General features: G+C 37.3%; 1 protein-coding gene across 2 annotated transcripts; it reads right to left on the bottom strand.

Annotated features, from left to right (window-relative positions):
- Positions 1-326: 326 nt before the first annotated feature.
- Positions 327-20,186, bottom strand: STRADA (STE20 related adaptor alpha). Of its 2 annotated transcripts, none has more exons than XM_063300411.1 (13): positions 20,036-20,186; positions 18,379-18,466; positions 15,314-15,371; positions 11,559-11,587; positions 8,817-8,919; positions 7,274-7,395; positions 6,760-6,868; positions 5,323-5,446; positions 4,554-4,725; positions 4,077-4,181; positions 3,703-3,944; positions 2,473-2,515; positions 327-1,217 (listed from the first exon to the last, which is right to left on the bottom strand). In XM_063300411.1, the coding sequence occupies exons 2-13, from the start codon at positions 18,412-18,414 to the stop codon at positions 1,065-1,067; spliced, it is 1,296 nt and encodes a 431-aa protein (XP_063156481.1). In that variant the 5' UTR covers positions 18,415-18,466; positions 20,036-20,186; the 3' UTR covers positions 327-1,064. The 2 variants fall into 2 exon arrangements, with proteins under 2 accessions (XP_063156481.1, XP_063156483.1); XM_063300413.1 differs by having other exon boundaries at positions 18,403-18,466.
- Positions 20,187-21,546: the final 1,360 nt, after the last annotated feature.

The following is a 21,546-nucleotide window of genomic DNA, read 5'->3' as shown; positions in this document are numbered from 1 at the left end:
GAAATTAAGTCAGCTGAGCATCTCCTGTGTTGCTTCTCACAACTTTAGTCTCCTATCCCATGCCAGCAATGTGTGAGGAGTTCAAGACGTTTCAGACAGCTCAAAGCAGTTACCTTGTGATTTTTAGTTCGTTTAAATCTGATTTTTATTTATTGAGCACTGTACCCATTCCAAACCAAGACCCTGTAATGAATATTTTTTACTGTGTTGCCTATATTTGCTTTTATAACAAAATGTTATCCTTCAAGTTGCAATAGTGATGATACCAGTTGGCCTTGATAGCCTTTTTCAGATGTAATTTAGAGGCTGTATTTTTTCAGTGACTGGGAGTTCATAAAGGGCAGCATTTATTGCAGAACATCGTGAAAATGCAGAAATCTTTTATTGGCAAGAAAACTAGATCATCAAATACAGCTTAAGACATGAGCACATACAATCTACAACTGCTACAGCTAGCCAGAAAAGATTTGGCTCAATGTTTGATTGAACAACAATGATTAAGAAAGTAAATTAAAGAAGAATGGACAGATGTCTTACTACACAATTTGGGACAATTCACTACAGAAAGGAGTGCCCAAGAAAATACTTTTATTAAAGGTACAGATTCAAGGTGTCTTCATATTCTAACCCTATGTCAGTAGGGATACTTGCTGCTATTAAGCAATACTAAATAAATTCTTTACTGGGATGATTTTTTAAGAGTGCCTGGCATTCAGTTCCTTGGGTCCACTGGCAGACCAATAATAAGACGAGAGAGATTTTGGTTTGGTTAAAAGACTGAGCCACGCTCCTTCAACTAAGAGTTGTTGGCAGCTCTTAGCAGCATACACTCTGTATATTATTTTAATCATGTCTTGGAACTGGAATTCAACACAGTATCATTAATTTCCCCCTCCCAAAGCCTATTCCCAGGCTTCGTTCTGTTGCAAATGTCAGCTAGATCAACTTCCTAAGGAAGACAAACTACAGTGTAATGAACAGATTGCTTTGTGAAACAGGAAGGGGCTTTAAATAAATTAGCCATGTCTGTAGAAAATATTTCTAAATGTTCTTCTATTGGCAACCTAGAATTCCCAATCATCCATCTCAAGCTGCTCCAGATTGGAAGCCAGTCCAAATATATTACTAGGATCTTGCGTCTGCATCCCTTCAAAACTGGTAATTGGCATGACAGGATACAGCAGTTCAGGAAGTGCTTCAGATGCACGACGTTTGATCTGAAACGTGGGGAAGCAAACAACATACTAAAACACCAGAATTAAAAGCAAGGAAGAAATGTGGTTAGCTACAATTTGACGAGTCTGTGCTTATGTACAGCTCCACTGCACAGTGTCACTTTTTAAACATCTGGATATTCTTTGCACATATATGAATAGGAGGTAACTTAGTATCCTAATTATGCTGATAATCACTGAATAAATAAAGCAGAATTTTATCCTTCATTCTTTTCATAGTTACCGAAAAACGGCAGGATTCTTGCCTTCCTCTCATTTTGGTGACTTCTTTGGGTAGCATCCTCTTGCTGAGAACGGTGGATTACATTAGAAGTGTGTGCCAAACAAAGAATAGGCTGTTGAACCCCAAACATGCACTTTGGCTCTTGGAAACCCTGCCACACCCTTCTGGATTGGTTGCAGTTTGGCAGAAGCAAACCCTTTTGGTTGTTGGGGATTTGGGCTGAGAAAAAATCTGGAAGGGCCTTTGGGGCTGGACAAGAAGGATGGCATGCTGCTCTTCCAGTGCTTTGCTTTCCTTATCTCCCCTTAAGAAGCTGAGGACTCCACCAGTGGTGGCTAAGGGGAAAGAGGGCGAGGAATGCCCTGGAAAGAAGTCGGCCACTTGGGTACGCTGCACCTGAAACCAAGGGCAGAGTGATCGTGGCTGTCTGACCAGCCTGCCCTCTTGCTCCCCCTTCTCCTAGCACCTTTTCCTGTTAGCCTTTCTCTCCCCCAAGCCACTTCCGAGAGAAACAGGCATGACTGGTCCTTGTCTCAACTGGAAGACAAACACTTCAATCCAGATACAGATCACCAGGAACCGACTGCTCTGCATAGGAATGCAAAATTTTGTAAGGACCAAGGACTACACTTAGCTCCTATCTCCATCCCCTCCAGTAACTCAGCAGACAATAAGGAACCAAGGATGGAATCTCCAAAATTCTGATTCACAAATGCAAAAAAGGCACTGGGCTACAAGAGCATAATCCCTCTAATTTTAAAATTCATTATCTCTCTGGGCCTTGCTGCCCTCTGCCCCAAATCAGCAAAAGTTGACTTGCAAAAAAATTACAATGTAAATTAAGTTCAAAAATTCAAAACAGCTTCAGAAAGGGCCCCTTTTGTTCATACCCTTACAGAAATGGTTCCAACAGCAGCAGTACATACTTGCCCTCTCCTACCCACTCTCCACTAAAGCATGGGTGAGAAAGGGATAAAAGATGTCAAGGGAAGTGGCTGAAGCAAACTGTCTTACCTGTTTGAAAAAAGAATGGTTCAGCAGTGCACTTGCACTTGGCCTGTGTATGAAAAAAATGAGAAGTTGTACACCAGCATGCAAAAGATGCAGAAATTGGAGAGGAGCAGGATGCCTCTCCCTTCAGAATATTCAAATCTAGCAAAATATGGCTGAGACAGAGAAGGATGTAATGAAGACTTTGACCAGAAATACAGACTCATTCTGGGCTCTCTCATCCTTCCATACCAAAAATGGTTCTCCATCTGATTTCATGCAGTGAAAGTCCGGATATCTACTTTAGAAAATCCATATTCAGGTTATTTTTTAAAAATACAGATAGCAGGAATGTTCCAACCATGTGCAGTTTCTGTTCCATATGCATATGCTGGATGTGTTTGAGCATACACTCAATACAAAATAGTTTGATTATACCTGTTTTGTTTGCTCAATGTTCGGAACTTCATAAATGTTTCAGATGTTTTGATTCAAGCATGGAACAAAAACTTCTGCTTTTAGTGCCACTATTTTGATCATTCCCTGCTGTTCTGATATGATTGGATAACATACTCTTTTAAAAAGAACATAAAGCCTAATGCCTTTTCTTAGTCTTTTCAATAAGCATATCCCCAGGGAAAGAATGCTTGAATGTCCCTGGAGGTAAGAATAAACTGCGTCCATGTTTTTTAAAGGGAGTATATTAAAGTTTTAAGTTTTAAAAATAATTTCTTTGGTTGATTTTTCTGCAAGTTGGTTGGCTGGTACCAGCATGGACTGCAACCCCATGTAGGGTTGCCATAGGGTGAAAAACAAGGAACCAAAGGGTTTGTTTTGCATTTCCATCATTTCCTATTGCTGAAACAATCAGAACAAAATGTTTTCTATTAACCTACATACCACTAATCTGAATCTACTCTCCTTTTCATCATTGAAGGCCTTTAGCTAAAAAATTAGTTTTAGGTTTTATTTTCATCAATGATTTTGACAACAACCAATTCCACAATCATATAGCAATCTTCATGTTTTAATCCATCCCAAACCATTCAAAGCCTGCTCGTTTGGCATGGAGAAACTGATTTAAGCAGGGAGATAATATTTACAACTCTAACACTTCGCACCACAGCCACAGCTATGCTTCCAAGTACCCATGGAATGCTGTTGAATATTTTAGCTCTGACTTCCCCACCAACACTTCACAGTTATACTGTATACATACCACATCCCCTACACCTCACTCTTTTTTCACTATACCTTAAGTCTGGGTTCCTTTGCAGGCATTGCTCTACAAAGTTGTGAAAATAGGATGAGAATGTACGATGGTAAGGATGCAGTGCTGCTTCACCATTAGAGGCTCTGGCACTACTGGCTGCCATGCCTTCCCCAAGACTACTGCTAGCCCCAGAGCGTGATGGCTTCATAGTCAGCTCCTCTGGAGGAATAGTAGTTGTGTCTAGTAGACAAGGGACAGTTCCATTGAGTTTCTCCAAAAGCATCTGAAGCATGAGAACAAAATGTTTGGTGAAAAAAAATCACATTACTGTAAAGCAGTGCTGCAATAATCCTAGTGTCTTTGCTGTCATATGTACAGTCAAGGACAAGTGAAAGGGAAACAGAAATTCCCTTACCTGAGTTGCAGGCATATCTTTGAAGGGGACATGGCCATTTGCTAGCTCACAGGCTGTTATTCCTACACTGTAGATATCAGATTTTGCATCATAGCCTTGAAGATTCTAAAATCAGAAAATCAAAACAGTGTTGTATTTAAAATCTTATTGAAATTTAAATTGAAAAATAGAAAAGCACATCACAACGACCCCCAAATCAATCCACTCATCAATCAAATGATATTTATAAATGTTTTTGTTGCTGCACCCATGCCAGTCAAGAAAAGTTTTCAAGAATGAGGAAAAGAAAGATATTGAAACATCTAGAGTCAGAATACCAAGTGATTTTAAACAGACACTATCTGAAGCCATTCAGAAATCAATATAAAATAGACAAGGTGGGAGTGCCATACAATTCATAATATTAAAGGGACAAATTAAGAAATGGGTATGCACACTTAAAAGTTGAAGCACATGATACCGAGAAAACTAACATACCTGCTGCAAGACTTCTGGACTAAGCCATGGTAGGACTTTGATGCTGTATTTGGGGAAATCATGAACTACTTTGAGACGCTGACCATGGCTGATCATGCTGAGGTTACTGCGCAAGCCAGAGAGATACACTTTTCCATCTGCAGAAATCAGGATATGACTGGCCTTCACACTCCTGTATGCAAAAAGGACAGAGAGAAAACAGCCACAAACCCCCACCCATCCAAACCAACTCCATTTTATACCTAGAAACAAAACTCAGGGATTTGAGAGAGAAGGCATTGTTGATAAACTCTACAAATACTGGAGCTGTGGCAATATTAATCTGAGCAAAGAGCATATAGGCAAGCCACTACGATGGCTCAGACATTTTGCTTATACCTGGGTAAAAGATTGAAACCTTATAGCTTATTTGTTCTATTTCTAGACAAATCTGCTAAGAAGCTAAGGATACTTGTTGCTTGTGTCCCGGTGCTTGTCAAAATTGTGTAATATCAAGGAAATATGGCAGCATGGATTATATATGCAGTGTGTGTGTGTGTATGTATGTTTGTGTGTGTGTAACCTATGATATAAGCTAATGCACAGTGACCACAAGGAACTACTGGTGTAATCTCTCTCTCTCTCTCTCTCTCTCTATCTATCTCTATCTCTATCTCTATCTCTCTATCTATCTAGGTATTGAGATGACTACAGTTTCCCAATGTCCTATGGGAAGCCAAAGCTGGAAATGTTTTTTTTACTAGTTAAAATTTGCAATGATCTTTCTTACCTATGGACATAACCCATATGGTGTATATAATCAAGAGCCTTCAATACTCCTTGAAGGATGTAAGCCATTGCTAGTTCACTCATACCATCCATAAAATGTGTACGTATTAAATCTTTAGCAGAACCTTCAAAAAGAAAGAGAATGAATACAAATATTATGATTTTATACAGTCCAGAAAATCCTAATAGTTGTACCTTCCATTATCTGTAAAAGGCACAAAGATGAAGTCATTAGATGTGAAGTTGTCTCTACTTCACAAAAGTCTCTGAGCTTTCTCATTCTTTATGAGGGCTATTTTCTACATCAGCAATGGTTGTGAGGATAGAAACTAGAGGCTTTCATAAGGAATGAGAGCCAGTGTGATATAAAATCTACTGCTGGATGAAGATCAGGAAGACTTAGGGTCAAGTTATTATTCAGCTATGAAGTTAAGCTCTGTGAATTTGGACCAGTCACTATTAGCCTAATATTACCACTCAGAATAATTGTTGAAGTCAAATAGGAGAAGGGAAGACCATGTATACTGATATGAGGCCCTTAGAAGAATAAATATAAATATATTTAATCATTTGATATGGTAGTTAGAATATATTTTTTCCTGGAATGGTCATGTGCAGAATTCTCCCAAGTGTAGAAGAAAATGGAGGAGCTGTAGTTTGTTAAGGGCATCACAAGTGAACAGAGGCCCCCTGTAGAGTACTAGACCACTGCTCAGGACCAGCTCCAAGCTGGAGTTGTTGTTGCCTTCCAACAACAGTTCAGTTCCACTCTACTTTCTGGACTCCTGTGGCTACTCCTGTGGCTTCACTTAATTGGAGTCTATAATCCTCACAAAATGTTGGAAAACAGCTAATAACTCCAAACCACTGGCACTTAGTTCTTGGTTACAATTATTTAAGTACAAATTTATCAATATTCATTTAGAAATAAATCCCACTGTCCTTAATGGATCTTCTTTCTCCATAGTGACAACAAAAGAATAATTCTTCTGGTTTCCCTCAGTTTAATCTCTTCACACTCTCTTACTGTCAATATGATTCCCAACCAGGACCTTATTAGTTTGGATTCCCCAAATAGCAATACAGGGCATTCTGCTTTTGCTTGCACTGCTTTAGAAATATCTGTATTTTAAAATATTTGGTTTTTCCAAAGTTTTATCTGCTAAATATGTACATTAAATTTAAATTTGGTTAATAACTGCTATTTCAATAAATTGTAACACATAAATTAATATAAAAATCAAAATGACTATGTTTAGACAGTTAATGCAAAATCGAATATATGGAACAGAAATGTACCTTAGGCCTTAATGTTCTTATTCCCACCTAATTTTTAACGCTGCCACTAATCACTATCAGTGCCTGAATATGCTTTCGTTATATCTCAGAAACAAATCCTGTCTGAAAGAGTAAGAAGACCCTTCCAACTCTTACTTACCATATGCCATAAATGATGTAACAACCCACAATTCATTGTCAGCTATGAAGGCTGCTTTATATGGCACTAGGTTAGGGTGGCTGAAGAATTTTGAGACATGAAGCTCACCCTGAAATCCAAAATGCAACAAGATATTCTTGGCAAATCAGTACAGTAGACTTCATAAGATATGGAAATCCAGAGTGAATTTTAAAAAAAAAGAATGAGCTATAAAATACAGTATTTTGTTAGTAATGTAATTTATGCATTCAGATTTTTAGCTAGCATGTCACAATTCATAGATATTTTTAGTGACTATCAACAGAGGCAGGGGGCTGCTAGTGATATAAATAAAATACTATTGTACTTTTTCCCAGTTATATCTAACTGGCCTCTGTGGGAACAGAATGCTGGACTAAATAGGCTTGATTCAGTGATTCTTCTTATCTTCTACTGCAAAATTGTCATACTGTAGGTCGGGTAAATGCTAGAAGGGACAAACCAAACTAATTTGGCACATGATTGCTAATTTTACCTGCAAAAATGCCACCATCTCATTGGTGCAGGCCTCTAAGTTGACTCTCCGGACAGTGACAAATTCCCCACTCGGTTTGTATTGTGCCAGATTCACAGTCAGTAACTCCTCAAAACCTTTTCCTGAAAATATATGTAGCACAATTACAATACTATTTCAACCAAAATGAGACATACAACTTCTTAAACATTTTCTTGCCTTTATCCATTTTGAGGATTTTAATTATGGTAGAATTCAGGGAAGGTATCTCCTTAATCTAGATTCTAAAGCTGCATTTCTTCATCTATTTTTTTTGCTAAAAAATTAAGGCATTCATTTATATATTATTTACCAGGTTTTTAAATATTTCAGTTATAATAAGGGAAATCAATAAATGGAGAATAAAAGACATTCTCAATACTCTTCAAGTTGTCCACATTTTTTTCCTATTCATTATGCTTAAATCTGCAATGAATTTTCAAGCCACCAAAAGACAAATGCCATTGGAATATATGATAACACTGTCTGACAAAAACTTGTTGGCATTTTTTTAAAAAAAAACAGTAAATAGTGTTTGGAAGCAGACTCTTTCATGCCTTAAGCACAGTGTCTATTATTGTTAAAGTCTCAAACTGCGCTATAAATTGACCTCAGTTTTAAAAAATAACATAAATAATACTATACAAAATTACAAAATGAATAAAATCTTATATTCTCTAACCCAGGAAGGCATTTTCTTTCTTAGTGATAATATGTACATGTTCACACAAATGAATTATATTTTGCAAAATTAGCTGTAGAATTTTTAATAAGCGTGCAGCAGGTTTTGAACACAGAAGTCGAAAGCGTAATGATGAGAAAGAAGAGGTCACAGGTTAGTATTTGACAGAAGGCCAGGTTTTAGGAGCTGACATTAAATATAAGAAAGGAAGCCATGAAAACTCCATACACAAACATATCCACACATATAACTGAAATTCACACTAGACAAATAACAAACACAAAAAATGCAGGATAGCCATTATGGAGGGAACTGAGAGAATATAGAGAAGTGCAGAGTTGAAAACAGCAGCTAATTTTGCAGTAAAACTTTAGGAATCCAAGAATTACAGACAGCAATTCATTAGAGTTAACTATGCAGGTATGATGGAACTATATTTCTTCTCTGCCTTTTCCCCCCTAGATCAGAGTAGGCTCATTTCCATCATGGCTTGATCTGAAACATCATGGGACAAATGAGAATACTCAAAGGAAGGTAATCAGGTGCCTAGTATTCAAGCTAAGAGATGCAATAATGATGAAGGGACACTTGGCAGCTCATCACCCCAACACAGTTGCCTCATTGTCTCCATTTTTTTTTTACTTTTTCCTTGTCAACATAATGCAGGGATGGGCAACATGGTACTACCTTGATATTCTGGATTACAATTCCTACACAGTTTCATGTTACTGACCATGCAAACTGGGTTAGTGGGATTAATTCAAAGTATCTGAGGGGAAACCAGGTTACCTAACCTTGTCTTCAGATTTAAAGCATGTTTCGGAATACAATGGCCAACATTACCTATTATGGTCAGTAACTCATAACAGCTGATGTCAGGCAGGTAACTGCTCATGGTGTCCCTCTTTGGGGAAGATGTTATTGACTCTGAACTTGCCTCATTGGTCTGGAAGATAAAAAGTAAGATATAGAAAAATCTGTAAAATAATATTGCATATACTCGGCACCATTTATTTCAGTAAAGTGAGATGGAAAACATATGCTTTGCTGGAGGTGGCATCACCTCTAAAATATAATTTTTGGAAAGAACTATCCAACAGCTGTAAAGAGCTATCCCAGTCTTTATATGAAGTTTGGCTGTATTTCTCACTAATTTGTCATGAGAAGCATTTGCTCCTTTATAAAATTATCTGTTACTTCTAAATAGACATACACAGCTTTATTATTGCTCAAAATATGGAAGTCAACATTTCTAGGTATATATTTGCAACCTAGGGGTTAACATAGTATATAGCTTTCAAATCTGAATAAGAGTTACAGAGGGTTTTTTTTCCTGCTCAGTTCTGCAGAATATTTCAAGTTCAAACTTTAGCATCTCACGATAAAACTATTAGGAATCCAGGCTATAAAAGATTCCCAGTGTAATGTAGGGAGGCCACTAAACTCAAAGCTGACAACTCTCAGCCTGGTGGGTCAACAGATTATGAGTTTCAACTGTTACTTCCAAAATGCTCTATCCTGTCTGACATATTTCCTTTGCAGAACAATTGAAAAAAACTAATTGTCTTCTCTTAATTTAGTATCTCTCCATTGTTTGAAAAGCACAACACACACTGAGTGCACTTGAGAAACTATAGTAAAAAGAATTTTTTTTAAAAAATCAGATATTAGAAAGGAAAAGTTGCCAGCAGAACAAGTTGTCAAGTTTTGGAGTAGAACAGCCATTGTCTAAGAGCTAAATTTTAATAAGTCTACTCAAAGTTTACTAAGTCCAGTAGGGCTTATTCTGGCAAGTTTATGTTCAACTATAGCCTAAAACTCTTTAAGACACAGGTATTCACACTGAACAAGTATGATTAAACTTTTGTGCTGCACAAAATAATAAAAATAGCATGTTATTATTTACAGAGGAATATAGTTTCCAGCAAATCTGTTATTTTCCTCTTACAAAACATCATAAACTATTTTCTAAATTGCTACGCAGAAAAAATAACTGCTCGAAAAATTCTATTCATGCAGAAGAATTCTACTGAAGCTTGATGTTTTACAAACATGTTAAAAAGTTTGAAATTAAAATTTTACTTGTGATATAGCTCCTTCAAGTAAATCAAATTACAGCTACTCCCCAAGAATTTCAACACTGGATCATTTTTGGTGTAAAATGGCAAATAAATAAGCAAATGAATTTCTCATTTCAAATTTCTCATTTTAAAAATTCAGCTTTTTGTAGCATAAATTTGGTTGGATTTATGTTTTGACAAAACTTGTTTGGAAAACAAGATGCTTACTGTATTACTAATGCAGCTGGAAATACCAGAGCAAAAATGTACAATTTAGGATTGGCTAAATGCTGCCTCAGCATCATCTCTCAGTTTTCTTTTTTCCCTAACTGTACCCTCTCATTCTTACCATTATCTTTTAGTTCCCTCACCTAGAATTTCTACCAGTTCCATTATTTCTTATATTAAGTTCTCTTTAGTCCTGACACATGTCAGATACCTATTAAATCTTACTTGCATGAGTTTTGTCCTCATTAAATTTCTCTGTTGTTGCTACCAGCCCTGAACAATTCTGTTATTTTTATTTTTTTCTCTCCTTGATCAGTATATCACATCTTCTACAATATTGCTAGGCTTTGTGAAATGCATCCCTTCTTTCTTACTGATACTTCCTTGCTTGATGTTCCTGTTCATGGGCTTTATTTCCCTCACATTTAGGCTTCTTCCACTCATTACCCTACATCACAACCTATGGCTTACTTTGCTCTGTCTTCAGCTACTGGTTTCATGATCATAGTTCTGTTGCTTTCTGGGTCTTCCCACAGCTGTCTTTGTTCAAACAATTCCACCTGTTCTTACTGGACTATGGAAGGTTTCTCTTGAAAAAAATAAAGTCTCTCAGAACCTGAAGAGTTTATCAAGATTGAAACTGACAGCTGCTTTACCCTGAACATTTTGAACGTTTATCAACGACATCTCTACAGCTCATCAATGATGAGTGGATAATGGTGACTGAAAATAAGACAGCTATAATCCCATGCAATTCTTTATCACTTATTTGGGAAGAAATCTACTTGAATTCAATGGAATTTCTGGGAAGACTAGTCTGAAGTTGCGCCATAATCTCTTAAATAATCCATATAATTATTCATAAATGGATAAGCACTATTCCTATTAGCAAACACGAGTTTTTCCCAATCTGGCCAGAATTATGAAAAATTAGAGGGATGTTAGAATTGTCTGATCATAACTCCCTTGAATTTGAGTTTTTATTATTTTTCAATAGCAGATCATCTACTTCACTTTTATATTTTACTTTTTAAACAGGCATTACACCAATTACAAGCATAAAGGAGACCTGGTCTGATTAGTTGCTTGAGAGTCCAAGATTCTTGACCAAAATAAAATATCTATGCCAAACACCACAACCTTCTTTCCAGGGTGAAATCTTGTACCCACACATATCAAGCTAAAACATTTGATGCATAAATAAGATAAAATGAAAACAAAGTTAAAATGTCCACAACAAATAGAATAAATATCCATGCAATAGGCCACAACACTACAGCCTATAAAAGACACTTACTTTTCTCCGAGAATCGCCAGAAGGCTGCTCTGGAGTGAAGAAATTCATAATTCAACTTTCTTTTTAAAAACAGATACCCATTAAAAATAAACCTGAATAAGTTTATTAATAAGAAAAAATAACCTCAAAAGATCTGGTTCCATATTAAGATCTGTGATTAGACAAAAACAGTAATTTCTTAAAAAACCTGTAACTGTTATTTTGTTCTGCTTAAGAAACAGATATACACACAGACACTTCTGGACTAAATATAGTCCAGAATATATAAATATAGATAATACAGGTAGTCTTCCCTTAATGACCCTAATTGGTACTGGCAACTCCACTGCTAAGCAAAGCAGTTGCTAAGTGGGAAATCATGTGACTGCAACTGTGGTTTCTGGTTGGAAAGAGACAAGACTACTCAGTTTCACAGCTTGGCTTTTGTTTGCTTCCTAACACTCCCCCACCCTTTGGAATGCCTGAGTGCCTGCTTACTGTCTTGTACACATCAAAAGCAATGATCGTGCCGCAGCTAGGGGCTGGGAGCCACAGGCACGCTACGCAACCAGCTTACTCTCTTGAAATCCCTTTCTCTCCAATCTCTTTGCTCTGAGGGGGGGCAGGCAAAGGAGAGATTGCCTTCAGAAATCACTTGCTTTTTTTCTCCCCCCCTCCGGAGTGGAGAGATTGGAAAGATTTTAAGAGAGTAAGCTATTTGTTCTTCTTCACATCAAAAGCAATGAGATCGCACCAGCAGCGGGAAGGGGTCAGGCAAAGGAGAGGCTGCCTACAGAAATCGCTTGCTTTTTTTTCCCCTCCACCCCACCAGAGAAGAGAGATTGGAGAGAAAGAGATCTCAAGAGAGTACCATAAGCTGTTTGCATAGCGTGCCCTTGGCTCCCTGCCCCAGGCTGCCAGCACAACTGCATTGCTTTCAATGTGCAGAGGAGCAAACAGCTTACAATACTCTCCTGAAATCTCTTTCTCTCCAATCTCTCTGCTCTGCAAGGGGAGAAAAAAGAAAAAAACCACCGGTCAGGTACAGGACAATGCATAGTGACTGTAAAGGTGATCACATTGCTGAGGGATGCTGCAAAGACTGTAAATGGTCACAGATGGGCCTTAAAGTTATTTTTTCAGCACTATCATAACTTTGAAAAGTTGCTGAATGAATGGTTGGCAAGTGATGACTACCAAAAAGTAATCATCAACCTTAACTGAGGAAGAAAGAAAGCTGCAGGTAGTAAACGTGATAAGAATCCCTAGTTTCTGTCACTGACTTAATAGATTTTTACCAGCATGCCCATCATCTGCTTTTTGTACATACATGACTTTAGCTAGGTAGTTGGGAGGAAGCTACAGAACATCATAAAACTAATGAGGAAAAGGTAGTTTGGAAGTTTTGCCTGTTCCTCAAATAATAACAAAATTATATAGGTTGAGAATTCCAAAAATTATTACATGAAAGAACAACCTGCTCCACAACTGATTGTAGCTTGGTGTGAAAGTTATTAACCTGGGAAAAAATAAAACCAAGGGGGAAAAAAGAAAGAAAAAGCACCAGTTGTTCCTCAGCACTTATGTTCAGTGGTTATTATCTCTGAACCTGAAGATTCAACACTGCTGTTACAGTAGCCACTGATGGATTTATCCTTCAGAAATCTTGATCTCATTAAGAAAAACCAAATTAGTGACTTTCTACACATTAGTGGCAGTAAAATCCATAATTAATGTATACAATGAATTTGAAAACCAAAGAGCCAGTTTGGTGTAATGGTTAAGGCACCAGGCTAGAAACCAGGAGACCATGAGTTCTAGTCCCACCTTAGGCATGAACACTGGCTGGGTGAGCTTAGGCCAGTCCCTCTCTCTCAGCCCAACTCACCTCACAGGGTTGTTGTTGTGGGGAAAATAGGAGGAGGAAGGAGTATTAAGTATGTTCGCTCCCTTGAGTTATTTATAAAAATAATAAAGGTGGAATAAAAAATCTAAAAAATTCCTCTACTTTATGGAAGTTATTTCTTCCTGTTTGTTCATCTGATCGTTTTCATCCCTGCCAATCAAGCAGAGTTCTTGTCATTCCCTTCAGACAAACTGTCAGGAAGCGTGTCCTTTTTCTTTACAAGGAAAGTGATGTCCTTGGGGTAGAGTTAGTTGGGATGGGCTTCTCTTTTCTAAATCCATGCTCAGTGAAATTACTTAACTCATGGTGGGAGGAATTGTGCAGAACAACCTGACTCTTGCACCAAAGCTAGCAGCAAATGGCAAATTATCAGATCTAAAGATATACTAGTATAATGTTCTAGTTTTTAATTGATGCAGGTATTTAGAGATATTTAGAGAAGGAATTCCAAAGAATTTGAATTCTACAGTACAGGCATGTGCAGATTTACATCTGAGAATATTAGTTAAGAGGAGGGAATGTAAGAAAATTATTAAAGTATGATAATTTTAAAAAGAGATGATCCTAATACAGATTCTTGAGGCCAACATTCTTATAATCTTTGATAGTGAGAAATATCAATTTATTCCTATTCTGTATTTTAACCAATCATTTATTTATTTAATCAGTTTATATAGCCACCCATCTCAGTACATGACTCTGGGTAGATTACAACATTAAAAGAAATATATATACAAATACAAAATTAAGTAATTAATCCACCTCCAGACTCATTCTCTTTTCTCACATGTTAAAAGTACTCATAAACCTTTGTTGTCAGGGTTTATTAATAGTTCCCCAACTATATCCAAAACAGATCACCATTATCACTTTTAGAGCTCTAAAAGATTAGTGAGGCAGGACATCTTTTTGTAGGAATGATACTGATTTTCAGGCAGATATTCTATGACCTGCTTGGTAATTTCATTTTTAATCATGTTTTATGAATAGCTTCTTATGATTGTATAAAAACTTATTTATAGATATGACCATTTTGACAAAGTTTGACATATAAACAATATGAATTATAAACCAACACCGATAACAAGATAAGATTCAACTTTTGATCCAATAGTTAGAGGGAATAATACATAATCCCTGAGGCGCTAGAATAGAGTAAGATTGGAGCCCAAGGACTGTATGGGTTGATGGGCTGGAGTTGGTGGGTCAGACACCTGGTTTTCTTGTTTTTAGTTTCATTATTGTTGTGAGATGCCCAGAGTTGTGTTTTACAAGATGAGCAGCCATATAAATCTTTTATCTAAATTACATAAATAAAGCTTTAAAAGGACATAAGTAATTCAATATTAGAGTTTTCTATCTTCAACAGTTTCAAGTACTCATGAATAACTATCTGCCTTTTCACAATAAACCCAGCTCAGAAAAGACTGCTAGGGTAATTTATTTTAATGAGTACCGCTCTTCCTTGTACTCATGTTGACCTTTTTTGAAATCACAATTTTTTCCTAAATATTAGACTAAAAATACAGATTACAGATTCAAATATTTTCCCTACAGATCCTTTTGATGATCAATCCAACACTTTACCATCCTGCAAAGATCTAACATTCAAGGATCAAAATCACCAGAAATTCATTAGAAATCAATTGGCAAGCATATGACAATTGAGGGATTCCTAGTGCATACTGCAATCCATAAATGACATATTGGTGGGAGAGACTTCGAATTAGAAACGTTGAATAAATTTTTTTGTAACCTATAGAAAAAGAATTCAGAGTGGCACCTTTTCTGTTGCCAAATACCTAATTTATTTTCATTATATTGAAAAACATGAAGCAGGAAAAAAATTGAATAAAGTTTAAGCACTTACCTCCAAAGAGTTCCAATTCCCTTAAGCCCTCAAAAATAAATTTTTCAGACATCCACCGCTGTGAAAGAAAAAAGCCCAGAAGATAATGTGACTTGATTATCATAATTCTACTTAATCAAAGGGAAAAAAAACAGCATGATCTTTTGACTTAAAATATAACAGCAGAGAAATGTTTAGAGATAATGCAAGCCATAATTTATTATATGAATATGCAGTAAAGAATTTCATTTGTTCCCATCCTTTTCTGTACAGCAATTCCCTTTTTTCTTCTTTTTAAAATAATTTTTATTAAGAAAATTTTTAACAAAGTAAAAACCATAACAGAAAATAAAGTTAATAGAAAATAGTAAATAGTGAAAAAAAAGGAAAAGAAAGATTATAAAGAGGTGGCTTCCAATCTTCTTGATAGCAGGTATAGATAAATTTTTACTTTGCCCTCTCTAAGGTTACATCATAATTTCCTTCTTTCCATAAGCTACCCTTTCTAATCTTCAAACCCATAAATCACAAGTTCATTTTTCTCTTTTTTTCAGCAAAAGGTTCATAAGGGGTTTCCAGTCACTAATAAATGCAGTTGTTGATCTTTTTCTAATCAAACAAGTTAATTTTGCCATATCTAGTTCTGACATCTTCATCAACCATTCCTCCGTTGTGGATATTTCAGAGTCTTTCGATTTTCGGCGTGTAAGAGTCTTGCAGCTGTAATCATATATAAAAATAATCATCCATGGCTCTTTTCTAATTGACTGTCCATTAATCCATTAAGAATAATTCTGGTTTCAATTGAATGTTAATCTTTTAAATTCTCTGTATCATTATATGTATTTGAACCCAGAAATTTCTGGCTTTATTACAGGTCCACCGGGTATGATAAAATGACCCTTCATGTCCAGCATAAATTTGAAGTACTTTTATACATTCTAGACAATTTTTCTGCAGTTATATACCAATGGTACATCATTTTATAAAAATTATCTTTTAAATTATAACATAAATGTGAATTTCAATCCTTTTAACCACATATTTTCCCACTGTTCCATCAGTATATTGTGTCCAAAGTTCTTAGCCCATATTATCATACAGTCTTTCACTTGTTCTTCTTCTGTTTCAAATTTCAATTTTATACATTTTAGCTATTACATGCTCATCATTTGTACATAGTTCAAGTTCAAATTCTGTCTTCCGCAGCTCAATTTCAAATCTCCTATTATCTGCCTTACATCTAAACTGTGCATACAGAAACCATTGAAAACTAAATCCCTCTGCAGTCAGGTGCTCTCCTGATTTCATCATATTCTCCATGTTCCTGTTCTAACAACTCCCAATAAGTTAACCATTTTTTTACCCACTGTTTCTTTCCTATAAAATGCTTCTTGTGCTGAGACCCATAAAGGCATATTCAAGCACAGTCTGGGTTTACAGTATATCTGTTCCATATTCTCAATATGGCACTTCTAATATGATTCTTAAATTCTACATTAATCATAACTTTATCGTACCATAGAAAAGCATGCCATCTGAACCTCAGATCATGCCCTTCTAATTCTAAAATTCTCTTCTCAACAGAACCCACTCTTTCATCCAGACTAAGCAGCAGGCTGCAAAATACAATTACAAACCAGGCAGTTCCAACCCTCCTTGTTCCTTTGCATCTTGAAATATTTTATATTTAACTCTTGTTTTTTCTCCCTTGCCGTACAAACTTAGATATATCTTTTTGCCACTGTTTAAATGGAACATCAGTCGTCATAATAGGTGTTGTTTGAAACAAAAACATCATTCTTGGCAAAACATTAATTTTCATTTAGAAATTCTCCCCAACAATGACAATTGTAATTTCTTCCATCTTAACATGTCCTTCTTGATTTCATTACATTTCTTAACATAATTATTCTGGCATAACTACAATTTGTGCTAGTCATAGTGATACCCTAATATTTCACTTTTTTCTCAATCTTAAAACCAGTTGTTTCCATCAATTCCATTTGTATTTCCATTTTCATGTTCTTTGTTAACATTTTCCTCTTCGTTAATTTTAAAACCAGCAAACACCCCCAAATCCTTTAGTTTTTCCATTAATATTTCTATTCCTTCCAGAGGATCTTCCAAAATTATCACCAGGTCATCAGCAAACACCTGCAATTTATGTTTCTCTTTTAATCTTCACTGCAGCAATTCTCTCGTCTTATACTTCTATTCAATACTTCCAAAGTTAAAATAAATAGCAATGGTGACAAGGGTCATCCTTCTCTAGTCCCTTTCTGTATCTCACAGGGTTTTGTTAATTCCCCATTCACAATTATCTATGCCTTTTGTGAGGAATAAATTGATTTTACCCACTTAATAAAATTCCCACCAAAATCCACAGCAATTTCCTTTTTTTTCAAATATGGTTTAAGACATGTCATTATTTGCTGCTTTGTCCGAATCTGTTATTGTGATTTACAGCAGAAGCTGACGTTTGCCAGTTCAGTCCTAATAGTACAGTACATTTTGCTTCAAACGAACAAACAAGGAAAATACTAATCAAAGCTTGACTATCTTCAAAAACAGGAGATCCATAGACAGAATTTGTAAACCAACCCTCTTAAACTGGCAAATTACCACTCAGTGTTGTAAGTACCAAACAAAATTCTCCTGAAAAGTCTCCATGGAAAAATGTATCCAGGCATGAAATGAATGCAGACAAAAAAACCCTAAGCTATATGACGGTACACTTACAGAAATGGGCCTTCTACAAAGTGGCCACATTTTTGCCTAATTAGTCCACTTACACACACACACGTATATATTGTTCTACATCCAAATAATAAAGATGAAGTTGGTCAATTTATTAACTCCAGAATGATTCTGGGTATGTTTCCTCAAAGTAATACATTTATACCGCATTAACCATATGTTGAGATAGTAGCTTAGTCCTAAGTTGCCATTACCATAACAGATTGGAATATATCCACAGAAAGAAATATAAATAACCAGTTATATTCTGTTTGTCATCCCATGTACCTGAAAAGGAAAGGACACGCAGGAAAACATTTGTTAATTTTTAAGTGTTTGACACTCACCCTAATTCGTTCTGGTTTACTTACAAGGAAAGACATGGAATCCACACTTAATAATGCTACTCCACAGGCATGAAATTTTTAAAGTGCCCTAATAGAAAGAAAAAGCAAGAGAAGTAAAAGCTTCAAAAAGCTGAAAACAAACATTTCCACCAAAGTTCTCACCAGCTTGCTTCATTTAGTTAAGTAAATTAGCTGTATCAGGGGAACTGGATAGTTTGTACACCCCCCAAAAAACCTCCCAAGTAGAGCATAATTATGGAAAGATACCATTCTCAACTGTAAAGTTCACTGAGCACCTTGGAGGAGTAAAAACAAACAAACCCCAAACATGGTGACTTTCATTACATCTGTATTATTTACATTATTGCCTGTAATGGTAGAAGAGGGCCACAGGTGCATTCTCCCTAAGCCAACCTATTAAAGGCTGTGGAGTTAAAATAAAGTCTTTCTAAGTTGCAAACTAATGGCCTATAAATAATGGCTGAAGAGAGCTTAAGACTATGATGGAAGCCTTATTATGTCAGTATAGCTCAAGATACACTAGAGCACTATCAACTAGCTGCTGGCCTATCACCATTATTTATTCAATTACACCAGAACTGGGTTTAACACAGACTAGACCGGAATTCTTTCTTTCCTCAAATACTGCTCCCACCCTCAGTGTAACATTAAACTGACTTAAGAAGCAGTTTAAAATCAAACTTCTTTCCAACAAAATTCTTAGTAAATCAGTACCTAACTGCAGCATATCCACAATGGCCTGAAAGAGAACACTTAGTTTAGGCAACAGGAACTGCAGGGCTGCTGGTTTCTGCTGTTTCATATTGTGCAAAAGAATAAACAACCTGGTCTCTGAGCAAATATTCAGAAACAACATTTAACGATAGTTGTTCTTTTAGAATCCTGTGAACAGCAACTACCATGCCATTCTTTCACTGGAGATTTTGTTTAAAAAGGGCAACACAGGTAAACAAAGATAATTTCAAAAGACTTATCAATTGTTTTGCATGTTTCTTCAGTGACTAAGTTGAAAACAGTGCTAAGATTAAGGCTGTTCCACAACATGCTTAACCAGATCAGGGTTATTTTGTGTATCTCAGCATGTGAACACAGCCCATTTGACTGATTTATGGTTCAATGAATTGTGCAAACTTTAAAAACTCGGTAATTAGGTTAAATGTGTTGTGTGAACTCAGCCATTGCATTTAGTTTTTTTCAATAAATCATCAAGAACCAAATATGACAGAAATGTAAGGTGTAAAGAAAAAAAGGTAATCCAGGATTGCAGGACTGTTCCTATAATCTGGGAAGGGTTTTTTGTTTTGAAGGGGAATAACAAAATAACAGCTGCGGCGGCCTCAGATGTCTTTAAGGGGAGGGCGATCCACTGACAGCTAACAGCTATAACGACAAATAAAGAAGTTCCACCGTCGGAAGGAAGAAACGGCCACTGCCACCCCGGCCACCAACGCCGCGTTTCGAGGTGGTCATTTGTTGTGATGCGAGACTCAGGGAGCCCAGTTGCCCCAACCAGGCAATGGATGTATTCTCCGTTCAGCAGCGGCCGCGGAGATGCTTTTAATGCCAGCGCTGTTTTATACTTCCGGACAAGCACGCAAACATGTAAGCTCTATTAGCGTAATATGAGATATCTCACTCAGACAGTCGGCCTCCTCTAAAGAGCTCCGGAATTCCACGTCCAGAAAGGAGCAACGCAGAACAGGGACAGAAATACGTTTGAAAAGAAAGTCGCGCGAGACGAGGAAGATCGCGAGGCCTCCTCTCTCTTAGCCCAACCTCTGCAATGCATAGGAGGCCCGACCCACCTCGGCGTCGCAGATCCCCCGGCAACCTGGAGGCGCGCGGGTCGTTTGCGCGCGCACCTGCTCGTGGAGAGGAGCTGGTCGCGGTTCTTGGAGGTCAACTCCCCCTCCAGGAGCCCTTCCTCTTCGCAGGCCAATCCTCGCAGCCCAGGCTTGAAGGCGGGAAAAGAATCGGAACCCGGACGAGCTCTGAGGCGGGGCGACGGCACCAAAGAGAGAGGAAAGGTTAGAGCCAACATCCAATAGCTTGAAGGTGGAACTTCCCGGTTCTGGGAAATCTTCAGAAAACAGGGAGTTACGTCTTAGCTTCTAAGGATTCTGTCAAGCGACAGAAAGGAAGCAAGAAAAATAAGATTTCGTCTGTTTCTTACGGGGAATATTTTCAGTTCATTCTTGCATATTTTGAACAATTGATCTGCCCTGTGCTGATATATTCAGCGTGAAAAATACTGATGTATATAACTCTTCGCCAGGCAAGATGTTAATAAACGAGAGAGTAGGAAGAAGCAAACTTTGTAAAATGAGGCAAAGGTTAAGCCACGAAATTTGCGCAGCGCCTGGCCAAAATGGAGTTTTGTACTACTGTATTTGAAAAGCCACCGTTAGGTGTTAACAGGGCTCTTCTCTACCATCCCGCCTGGCAATATGCTTTTCTCCTGTCCAAAGGAAAGGGGGAAACTGCCGCTCCCACAGAGGTCTTTTTGCTGCACCTCGAAAACGAGTCTTGCACAGTTATTGCTCTCATGAGGCGAGGGGAGGGCTCCCGCTGCTGGGGAATGGGCGGGGAAGGGGCTCCTCCTGCCCTGCTCACTCCCTCTCTCCTCCACCCTTCTCAAATGCTAATCCCTGTTCTTACAACGCTTGCTGTGATGGAAAGAGGTGCAGGTAACAAAGGAATGTCTACCTCAGGGGGTCAGTATTCCTAGTGGAGTCAATTAAAAAAAACCAAAACCTTTACCTTCTCTCCATTAGCCAAAGGACAAATGGTACTGGAGGGGGAGTTCCTGCAAGTCCACTGCACTGCTGCAGGGTTCCAGACACTTTCCTACTTATCCTCCATGTGAACCAGAATGTTGGCTTATACAGAAGCTTGTTTTGTCTCTTACCTGGCTTCGGCAGATGAATATACCAGATTTATCAATAAACCTCTGTATATTGCATTCATCTGGCAACTGTTACTCATTCTTTAGGATCCTGCCTAAGGCAGCCACAGCCAGCAACAGATGCATGTGCTAATGCAATTTAAGTAATGGAGAGCTAATCTTTTTCATGTACCTCTAATTTACAAGGAGCAAAGGAAAAAAAAAGGCAAAAACTTGTCAAGAACTCTTAATCTGATTTTCCT

Source organism: Candoia aspera, chromosome 4 (assembly GCF_035149785.1).
Source record: "Candoia aspera isolate rCanAsp1 chromosome 4, rCanAsp1.hap2, whole genome shotgun sequence".
NCBI classification, from domain to species: Eukaryota; Metazoa; Chordata; class Lepidosauria; order Squamata; family Boidae; genus Candoia; species Candoia aspera.
The sequence above is the reverse complement of the archived record's forward strand: the minus strand, read 5'-3'. Positions and strand labels throughout refer to the sequence as shown.